The sequence below is a fragment of the Apis dorsata genome, unplaced genomic scaffold (assembly GCF_000469605.1).
Source record: "Apis dorsata unplaced genomic scaffold, Apis dorsata 1.3 scaffold_113, whole genome shotgun sequence".
Taxonomy (NCBI): domain Eukaryota; kingdom Metazoa; phylum Arthropoda; class Insecta; order Hymenoptera; family Apidae; genus Apis; species Apis dorsata.
Genome location: NW_006263408.1, coordinates 938,772 through 949,425, shown reverse-complemented (window position 1 = coordinate 949,425; position 10,654 = coordinate 938,772). Strand labels below are relative to the sequence as shown.

At 26.0% G+C, this 10,654-nt stretch overlaps 4 protein-coding genes across 4 annotated transcripts in view; 1 reads left to right on the top strand and 3 right to left on the bottom strand.

Annotated features, from left to right (window-relative positions):
* Positions 1-852, bottom strand: part of LOC102679782 — a 3,070-nt gene extending 2,218 nt beyond the window's left edge. Inside the window, exons 1-2 of the mRNA XM_006612479.2 lie at positions 502-852; positions 65-120 (exon numbers count right to left, since the gene is read on the bottom strand). Coding sequence (XP_006612542.1) covers positions 65-120; positions 502-525 — 80 coding nt within the window. The 5' untranslated portion in view covers positions 526-852. The remainder of the gene's footprint in view (positions 1-64; positions 121-501) is intronic.
* A 1,125-nt stretch (positions 853-1,977) lies between these two features.
* On the bottom strand, positions 1,978-4,455 carry LOC102679577. The gene is made up of 3 exons (XM_006612477.2): positions 4,280-4,455; positions 3,169-3,227; positions 1,978-2,704 (listed from the first exon to the last, which is right to left on the bottom strand). The coding sequence occupies exons 2-3, from the start codon at positions 3,193-3,195 to the stop codon at positions 2,441-2,443; spliced, it is 291 nt and encodes a 96-aa protein (XP_006612540.1). The 5' UTR covers positions 3,196-3,227; positions 4,280-4,455; the 3' UTR covers positions 1,978-2,440.
* A 133-nt stretch (positions 4,456-4,588) lies between these two features.
* LOC102679446 (palmitoyltransferase ZDHHC3) lies at positions 4,589-6,969 on the bottom strand. Its single transcript, XM_006612476.2, has 7 exons — positions 6,919-6,969; positions 6,625-6,789; positions 6,334-6,519; positions 6,114-6,250; positions 5,896-5,980; positions 5,608-5,820; positions 4,589-5,537 (listed from the first exon to the last, which is right to left on the bottom strand). Exons 2-7 carry the CDS (start codon positions 6,703-6,705, stop codon positions 5,376-5,378), a joined length of 864 nt encoding a protein of 287 aa, XP_006612539.1. The 5' UTR covers positions 6,706-6,789; positions 6,919-6,969; the 3' UTR covers positions 4,589-5,375.
* Positions 6,970-7,379: 410 nt separating this feature from the next.
* LOC102679320 (vacuolar protein sorting-associated protein 26B-like) lies at positions 7,380-10,649 on the top strand. The gene is made up of 6 exons (XM_006612475.2): positions 7,380-7,683; positions 7,789-7,932; positions 8,332-8,726; positions 8,837-8,943; positions 9,113-9,324; positions 9,399-10,649. Exons 1-6 carry the CDS (start codon positions 7,681-7,683, stop codon positions 9,666-9,668), a joined length of 1,131 nt encoding a protein of 376 aa, XP_006612538.1. The 5' UTR covers positions 7,380-7,680; the 3' UTR covers positions 9,669-10,649.
* The last annotated feature ends 5 nt before the right edge of the window (positions 10,650-10,654 follow it).

The following is a 10,654-nucleotide window of genomic DNA, read 5'->3' as shown; positions in this document are numbered from 1 at the left end:
TTTTTTTTTTTTTTTTTTTTTTTTTTTTTTTTTGCGTTGTTAAAGATTTTTAAAGGAAACGTACCTTTCAGAATGCACGGTTTCTACACCGAGGAATGTTGATATAAATGCGGCACAAATCTGCAACCATGAAAAGAGAATAAAAATCCGTTAGCATTTTTCAATGTTATAAATAAAAAATTCTTCGAGTATTACTCAATCTTCCCGTTCTTCTCCAATTAAAGAAAAGAAATAAAAGAAATAAATAAAGATGAAACGAAACCATATTGAATTATTTAAATATACAATCACGAGTTTATACATCGAACTAACATTCTTATATCACGATCGACACAAAATGTCAAAAAATCATCTTCGTTTGCGATCTTCTTCTCTCCAAACATTCGTCATCGATCATATCTACGTATTTTTATCGACTTCTTTCGAAAATATTCGTACAAACGTATCACAATGACCTCTTCACTTCGTCGTTCCACCACCGTCGTGTAACAATTCACTCACCGTGATCACACACGCGATCCTCATCCCGCTGATCGTACCACGTCCAACTAGATCCTACACTTCACCGATCCTACTATGGAGACATCTATCCATTGGCAACGTCTTTTAAAGCTTCCCTCTTTCCAAAGAGGCACTTGTACGGCAACTGTTTAAACTGGACTTGACAACATTGTTTTGCGTAGGTACTGCTACAATCGACGGTTTTCTCTTGAATAAAACGAGAAAAAAGAAGAAGAGGAAAATATAGAGATACTGACTGATCTTAGAGGCTGTTTCGCGTCGAATCACCGGGAATTGGTGCGCATCACGCTATCACTTCCTCTCGAGTTATAATGCATATATGATCAAAATGAAGATATTTAGAATCAGGAAGCGTTAGACGAAATTTAATTGATAAAATTTAATTGATAATTTGTAAATTAGGTAAATTAGATTTATTGAATAGATCAAAGGATCTATGTTATAAAAAAGAAAAGAAAGGTGTAAAGATATGTTAAAGATTAATAGGAAGCTAATTAAGATAAAAAGTTAAAAATTTTTTGGAAAATAATTCTTCTAATGTGAAATTTCTTTTGCAGTAAAATCATGTTCTAACTTTCGATTGAAAAAAATAACAAACGTTTTACGAATTTAATTGTTTGAACTTTTAACAAAAAATGTAAAAATACTTCTAAACGTTTACTTACTATTTTTTTTAAAAAATTTATTTCTCCTATAAACTCGTATTGACATGCATTATGAAAATAAATTATTGAAAATCGAAAATTCTTGCAAGTTTATCCAACAGTTTCCTAAATGAAAAAAGCTTTTATAAGAAAAAAAGTTGACGAAAATTATTTTATTCCAAAAAGTTTTGGGCGAACGAATATAACGTTTAAATATAACGTTTTTAACGTTAAAAGACTGTGGCCAATAACGCACTATTCAAAAATATATTTTTTCCTTTCATTTATATATGTATATACACATCGAGGATCATAAATATCGCCTCTTAATTTCCACCACTAAACGCGGCAATCTCAACGAAAGTGAATTTTCCTACTCGAAGCTACTTTAATTAGAGGAACGAACGCGAAATGGCCATCGAGATTTTCTATTTAAGTACATAATCATCGTCATTGATTTCTTATCCGAAAAACGACGAAGCCCAAACTCTCAGAGTTACTCGCTTATTCCAAGATATACCTGTTTGCGTTGCCAATTAATTGATGTGAAACGAAAGTAATGTACTCGTCTCGGCTAAGATATCGCGTCATGATAACCATAACCGGTGATAAGTCGAACGAGTGGTAGCTATTAAAAAGATTCAGTAAAAACACGTCAATGTGTAAATGATAATTGAAAGTGATAGGTAAAAAGTTGAAACTGTGGAATCAGTATGCGGGAAAATCTTGTTCTAATAAGAAAATAATCAATCTGGGATAAGTGTTCACTATAACGTCTCTATAAAAATAAAGATTGGAAAATTACGGAGTGTATAATATACATGGTATCTTTTTTATTGCGAAATGAATTGTACATTCTACATGTTTCTAAATCATTCTGGAACATGCGATGTGATATATAATTATGTGCGTTTATACAAAGTTTGATTTATAATTAATTAGTTTTTTAATTATTGAAAGTTCAGGTGTAATACATATAAAAAATACCATTTTGTAATATTCTATATATATATATATACATATAATATATGTGCACAAACGAAGAGTTCCTTGTTAAATTTTTTCTAATTAGTACAATTTTAATTGCTATTTGCTATGGAGAACAATTACATTTTTTAAAATTTCCTTATTTCTACATATTGGAGAAAATCTAATCGAGAAATTTGGTCGTTTTAATTGAATGAATAATATCATCTATAACAATGTATAATACAATTGTTTAAGTGATATGAAACTTTATTGTAAAATATTCCACGCAAAACTCGTAAATCCACCTAATTGTAATTAAAACGACGCTTTCCATCGAAACGAAAACCATAGGCGGCGCTGTTCGGTGCGCCAACTAGAGCAGGGTTTTTGTACTGATGAAAGGAGCCGTGTAGATGCGGAGGCCTTACTGCGTTCTGTTCCTGATCCTGTGATCCTTTTAGATAGAATGCCTCGAATTGACCCTCTGGTAGCAGAATATCCTTAAGCGATTTGTCATTTGGATCGTAGGCGATTCCATTTGTGACCAAAGAAATTAAAAGGGAAATATACTGGAATTGTAAAAATAATTCTAGGTTATGGTACATGATACAATTGATTGAAGTATATATTTCGATAATAATTTCCAAGAAAAAAAGTCCTAATATTATGAAGATAATATTACAACTTAACAAGAATTTAACAAGAACTTGAGAAGAAGGTTGTCATTGACATGATGATTCGATGATGACTTTAAATGACTTTCAAATGACTTTATGATTTCAATGATTCTTATAGTTATTTTTCAAATTATGATATAATTTTAATTTTTAATGTTTTGATTTTTCAGTTCTTGACTTTGAAGATCGAAATTATTGTAGCCTTGACAACGTAATAGCACTAATTGCATATAAATAATATTTTAATAATATTTATTATAATATTATATAATAATATTAATAGCATTTTTCAATTTTACATTTTCAAAAAGTGATCCCGATAAAAGAAAACGTAAGTATTTAATATAAATACATACCATAAAGATGAAAGAATTTACTGCCATACTTCGATCCGTATTCAAAGTTGATCGAAGCCCTATAATTATAAAAAGTATTATAAATATGAATAAAATAAAAGATAAAATGAATTAATCATGAATTATATCGTGAAATGCGAATATCATAAATCACATAATTAAAGCAATGATATTTAAAATAATTCGACTCGCATGGTTGAGATATAAATTAGCCAAATAGATCGTATTTTGGAGAAGAGAAAATGCAAAGATTTGCAATTTTAATTACTAGTTAGTCAATTTCAATTTGAATTTATTTATTTATTTATTTATATCAAAATAAGCGAGAGTGATTTATTCAAAATATTATTTTCTATAGAAATTAAACATGATTAATCAATCCAATATACAATTTTGATATAGATTATAAATGCAATTTATGATATTATATGTATATTTCATTAATGATAAATAATAATTGGAAAAATTTCTAATAGATTTTTTTCATTAAGCTAAATAATATTCTGATTTCAAGACGATATATATTTTCTATTTATCTTTCCCTTGATCACGATGAATAAAAAAAGTAATCAGTCATGAGTCACGAATTTATTTGCCGTTAATTTCGCGAGCACGCAACAGATTTATATTTCTTCTTCTTCTTACATTCGTTTGTTTGTTTTTTTTTTTAATTTACACACAATTAAAAATATTTGATCGAATTAAAAAAAAATTCATTTAATAAAAATACTAAAAAATTTTTATTGAATGAATTTTTCTTTTTAACATTTAATATTTAATATTTACTAAAATGAAGAAAATTATTAAAAGAATAAAAATAATTTTCAATTTATCAAGACAAAAAATGGAAGTGTAGATACATATCTATATATAAAATAGATAACTTAATTAAATTCAATAAACTTCGCATCATTAATTGAATTAAATAATTAATTACTAATTTTACTTTCATTTTTATTCAACGATTAAAGCTAGTTATGGAAAAGATATAACGATCCCGTCAATTCAAAAAATTTATTGAATTTAAGTTGCCTAAATATTAACTATATTATAAAAAATTCTTTATCATAAAAAGATTAGTAAACTACAAGTTTTCATGATCAAAACTTACCGAACGTGGTCGTAGCAAAAGTGAAAGCCACTCCGGCAATCGCACACAACAGTATAGAAAGACGTTTTCTTTATACACATTTAACGACCTTGCAACTACCTAGCGCCCCCACCCTGAAGACCAAGAGCACATTTAAGATTTATAACGAAACTAACGAAATTAGAAAATACAATCTTGAATTTCACCAATGTTAAACATATTATGCATAAATCAAGTGTTTAAAAGTGTTTAGAAAAGATTAAATAGTAAAAAAAAGTATAAAAGAAAAGTTTTTTTACTGTTCGTAAAGGCGAACAAAAACAATACTAGTAAATGTAAAAAAGTGTATTTGTACAAAGTGTACAAAAAATCAGGTATCGTCGTAGGAATACAATATTGAAGAATAAGAAAATGTAATTAATTATGATATGCTTAAATTTAAAAAAAAATATATCTTATAAACAGTTATTACTGTTACAAATCACCAAATTTGATCGAAACATTGTAAGTTGATAATTAATATATTAAATTTAAAAAAAAAAACAAACTAAATCGTTCGTAAATATATTACGCTATTATCACAATGTGCAATATATATGTATATTCTTTAATACAGTGCAAAAAATCAGTTTCATTAACTCTTTGAATTTTTTAAAATTCGCGAATAAACTAATGTCATGTACGTATATTCATTCACATATAATATTCGCATAGTTTCATTGTATATTAATTTCTATGATATAACGTGTAATTGTATATTAATACAATAAACAAATTTCAGTTTACGAGTAGTGTTGATATTATCATAGATAAAAATCAGCTTAGCGTTGTCATTACCGCAGTACAATAATTTCAATATTTTAGCACAAAAAGCTTTACAAGAAACATACTATATCGTATGCTTATAAATTTACATACTTTAACTATAATATATATGTACTACATATAATGTAGTACGTTATAAGTATCTTTAAAAAATGGTCGCAATAAAATAAGAACGTTAGGTAACAATATAAGATTACAAACATTCTATTCACTTGTACATGATACGTCATAATTATTTTATATTTAAAAATATTAAATATCCCTGGGAATCAACCATAAACCGTAATACATATTATACGGAATATAAATAAGAATCTTGCTTTGTTTTTCCTTTTGGAGGAGAAGTAAACGGCGAAAACCAAGCAATGGAAAATCTTCCAAATACAGCTTGAATAGATTTCCATCTACTATTACGAACCCACCTGGCTTCTTCTTTTTTAAGTTGTTCAATACCCTACAAAAAGAATAACAAATAAATAATCTATTTGAAAATATACGAATTTTTTTAAATAACGTATGCATACAGTTTCATCATTCCAAATTGCTTGTAATTGTGTTCCTAACATTACAACTGTAAAAATGGCAAATAGAAGGGCTTCAAAAGCCAAAAAAAGTAATAATACCACTGTTGCAGGTGGACTAAATGTAGAACATTCTTTCCATTCCTGTCTTACACATGTAGCAAATTGTTGTATACATAAGAATAAAGAATGTAATGACATTCCTGCTATATAGAACTAAAATAATATTTATATAAATATTAAATTACATAATAATATTTTGAATTTGCATATATTTATAATAAAACTCACAGTAAAAAGTACAAAATATTTTTGATTATTTTCTCCAACACAATTATTAACCCATGGACAATGATGGTCCATTTTTCTAATACATCTACAAATAAAATATGCAAATATTTATTATTATTCATTTTTTTATGTGTTTTATATGTATTTCATTTTTTTTATATGTTATATATATCATATAAAAATTAAGATATTCAAAATTATATATACACTTTTTGTACCTTTGGCAAACAGAACAATGATGTGCCCTATCAGGTTTAATAGAACAACATTTAGGACATTTAAAAATAACTTGTCCATCTCTAAATCCCATTTGTTCTATCATTTCCTTTGTAGCATTTCCTTTTAGAACAGCACCCTATAAATATTTTTTTTTATTAAGTTATTAATATATATTAAATATATTAATTATATATATTTCAAAATATAATTTTTGCTTACAGGATCTGTAAACATTGTCTTTAAATGAGATGCAAATGCTAAAAAAGCTAATGACTGAAATATTGCAGTATTTAAACTAGAATATAAGGTATTTATTGTAGGAATAAGAATAACTGCCATTACTACAAACTCTGCATAAATTATTAATAACCATGTTAAAATTGCACATATAATTCCACATATATCCTATAATAAAAAAAACAAATAAAAAATATTTAAATTATATAATAATGAAAAATTATTAAATGTTTATTAAATGTTTAAATTAGATAATAAAATAATTATACATACTTTTATACACCATAATCTTCCACCATAGCATTTGTTATGAACATCTTTTTCTCTATGAAATGACATGTAATCATAATCCATGATTTATTACTATTTATTAGATTTTTAACTATTAATCATATGAACAAATTTCAATATTGTTTATTAACATAATTATGGTTTTTGCTTAAAATAGAAATTAACGTAAATATTAATGAAATTTCATTATATATGTTATTCATAATATATTATAAAATAATTATTATAAGAATATAAAGAAATAAATTTATAGTATGAAATAACACAGAATCTAACCTCATACACAACTATTCATATTATTTCTTCATAGCTCCTTAATAATTGAATAATCCACATCAACTTTTACTTTAATTTTTTCCATTATGATATATTCAATATGCTTATCATGAATAGTGAATGTGGAAATTGATTTTTTTGTCCTCACCTTTTACTCAATTAGCCTAAGCAAGGGTACATTGACTAATTATGTTATGTTATTAGTAAAAAATTTCTTTTAAATATCCAGTAATCATTTCTTTATATCTATTCAAATTTAGGGTAAAGTAAATGATTTGAAAATGAAATTCAAACATGTTATCACGTGTAGATTAATATAGTTTGGTGTTTGAACGTCACCGATTCGCCATTGAACAGCATTACGAACGCACCTGACATTCAAATGAACAGATGTTTTTAAGAGAGATATTTGTAACATAAATATATCATGTTATCCGATTAACATTAAGAAATATTAAAAAACAATAAATATGGATATAAATATTACTAGATACTACCGGTTTTAATGTTGCTGTATGTTATATGCGACTGGAAGTTTGACAGTACATGATAAGGGTGGGGGCCACAGTGCGCAGCCATATTGGCTACTTGTGACTTTTGGGAGGAAGCGAGCAAAAAATAATACAACTTTTCTCATTTCTACGTGAAAAAATGTTGCCTTCAAGGATTTTTCATTGATTTCACACGTTGGTCTTGTTAGCGCATATACTATTATAATAGAACGTGTGATCATTTTTACAAGCTCAATCTTTTTTACGAAAAATGGTATGTTACTTTTTGATTAATAAATTCTTCGTCTTGGAAACACTTTAATCATTCATTATAAAATTTGACAATTTCTCTAACGTTACTCTTTTATTTTTCTCGTAGAGTTTCTTTGGATTTGGTCAATCGGCTGATATAGAAATTACTTTGGATGATGCAGAAACCAGAAAGACTGCAGACATTAAATCTGAAGATGGTAAAAAAGAGCGCCACTTGTTATATTATGACGGTGAAACCGTTTCTGGAAAGGTAAAAATATTTTTTTAAATGAATAGATATTAATAATATAAAAGAAATATTAGTATAGAATGTTACTCATAACCTATGATGGGTATTCGAAAACTACAATTAAGTAGGCGTAAAGAACAAATTACAAATACTTAATTTTATCTTATTATGCATTAATAATTCTTATTAATATTATAATCTTCTAATTTATTTATGCTTATATAAGTATTTTTAAATATATATTTGATTTAATATTGCAAAATAATTTAATATCTTTAAATAAATATATTTATCTTATATAATTTGATAAATTCAAATCATAGAACGGAATATATGTAATAATATTATTCTTTTATTGAAACATTATTTCTAATATATAATTTTATATATTAAATACAATTAATAAAATTAATATTGCAGATTAATATTAGTCTTAGGAAAGCTGGTAAATTAGAACATCAAGGTGTAAAAGTAGAATTTATTGGACAAATTGAATTATATTATGATAGAGGAAATCATCATGAATTCACAAGCCTAGTTAAAGAATTAGCTAGGCCAGGAGAATTAACTCATAATACAGTGTATACTTTTGAATTTGCAAATGTAGAAAAGTCATTTGAAAGTTATACAGGATCTAATGTACGATTGAGATATTTTCTCAAAGTTACAATTGTTCGAAGACTTAGTGATATTGTTAAAGAACTTGAATTAGTTGTGCATACTCTTAGTTCCTATCCAGATATGAATAATCCTATTAAAATGGAAGTTGGAATTGAAGACTGTTTGCATATTGAATTTGAATATAACAAAAGCAAGTAAGTTACTGTAATAAAAAATTTAATTGATTTAATGTATATTTATAGATTTAATATTTATATTTATCAAAAATATTGGATTTAGAAAAATAAAATTTTTATATTTTCAGATATCACTTAAAAGATGTTATTGTTGGAAAAATATATTTTCTTTTGGTTAGAATAAAAATCAAACATATGGAAATTGCCATAATAAAACGAGAAACTACTGGTTCTGGTATTGTATAATAACAAATTTTTTCTTTTTTCATAATAATAGTTATAATAATTGTTTGGACTGTTAATTAATTTTAATATCTTTTTTGGAGAAAATGTTTTATTTTTTAAGTATTTGTTTTATGTTATATAACCTATACTATAGTTATAAATAGAATATATATTTGCAGGTCCACATACATTCACAGAAAATGAAACTATAGCAAAATATGAAATAATGGATGGAGCACCTGTCCGAGGCGAATCTATCCCTATAAGAGTATTTTTAGCAGGGTATGATTTAACACCTACAATGCGTGACATCAATAAAAAATTCAGTGTTAGATATTATCTTAATTTAGTTCTTATGGATGAAGAAGATCGTAGATATTTTAAACAACAAGTAAGTTAAAAAATATGTTCATAATTTATTAATTCTTTATTAAAAATACTTTTTACAATAAAATTATCTCTTAGGAAATAACGTTATGGAGAAAAGGTGAAAAAAGTAGAAAATCTCAAACTGCTTCACCACATATGCCATCACACTTAGTATCGGCAGAAACAGGATTTCCACAAGGAGCTGCTCAAAATGGTCCACCATCTGTATCTCCACCAATTCAACAAGGACAATTGCCATCTAGTAATATTACCAATGTAGAGGATGCACAAGCACCTATAGAAAGCATGACACGTGAAGAAGGAGATGGTGAAGGTGCAAAAGAAGTTAATTCTGAAAGTAACTGAATTTTTGCATATAAAACAGTTACTGAAGTCAATGGAAGTTTTACTAATTCAAAGAATAAGTAATAACTTCACACAGAACTAGTAGTTTTAAATGGAACTTCTCTTATATTGTAAAGAGAGATTGAATTTTAGGAATTATGAAAAATTGAAACATCTGCAAATAAAGTTGTAAATATTTTGGATACCTATAAATAATGCGGATGATTAAATTGATAGAGTAGCCAATTATCGATCAAAATTTCAAATTACTGAGATCTATAAATAATATATTACAGTGTCTAATGGGACAGACCTGAAATAATTAAACAGAAAAAATAATATAAAAAAAATAATTCAATTATATAAAATGGATATTCATAAATGGACAATTTAATAACTGAATATTAATCAGTGGTATATTCTTGAACAGCATCTGAATGTTACAGTGTTCAGAATATTTTATACAACCATATTATGTGTTATATTCTTAAAGATCTTTATCAAAATCTTTTGTGTTATATTATTAGATCTCTCAAATGACTAATTTGTCATACGAGAGTTTTATAAATCTGAAATGAATATACATATACTCACAATGGCTGCCCTATTTTAATCCATTCACCTAGTCTACAACTAATATGATAAAGGCACTGGGAAATACGCTTTTATATATAATAAAAATTATTATCAAAATAATTTTTGGGAAAATGTGATTTTTTCAATAAAAAGTTTTTATTGATATTTGCAATAAATATAATTATGAAAATATGTTAAGACATATATGCACTTCATATATGATATAAAATCAATAAGATCAATAATTCTGTCCCACTAACTAAAATAGTATATTTATATAGTATATATACAAATCACTGAATTGTATATGCTAATTAATTTTTTAATAGAATTTTTATGCAATTTCAAGAATCATATATAAATCATTGTAAGAAATACATGCCTTAGCATGCTTATTCAATTTTTAGTATGCCTTTATTAATATAAGAGTG

Coding starts and splice junctions, on each gene's coding strand:
- LOC102679446 (XM_006612476.2), bottom strand. CDS start 6,705: ATGGATTATGATTACATGTCATTTCATAGAGAAAAAGATGTTCATAAC. Junction 6,520..6,624: donor GAAGATTATGGTGTATAAAA/GTATGTATAATT, acceptor TTTTTATTATAG/GATATATGTGGAATTATATG. Junction 5,538..5,607: donor CAATTTGGAATGATGAAACT/GTATGCATACGT, acceptor TTCTTTTTGTAG/GGTATTGAACAACTTAAAAA.
- LOC102679320 (XM_006612475.2), top strand. Junction 8,727..8,836: donor TTTGAATATAACAAAAGCAA/GTAAGTTACTGT, acceptor TTATATTTTCAG/ATATCACTTAAAAGATGTTA. Junction 9,325..9,398: donor GTAGATATTTTAAACAACAA/GTAAGTTAAAAA, acceptor ATTATCTCTTAG/GAAATAACGTTATGGAGAAA.
- LOC102679577 (XM_006612477.2), bottom strand. CDS start 3,195: ATGGCAGTAAATTCTTTCATCTTTATG. Junction 2,705..3,168: donor TAAATTCTTTCATCTTTATG/GTATGTATTTAT, acceptor TTACAATTCCAG/TATATTTCCCTTTTAATTTC.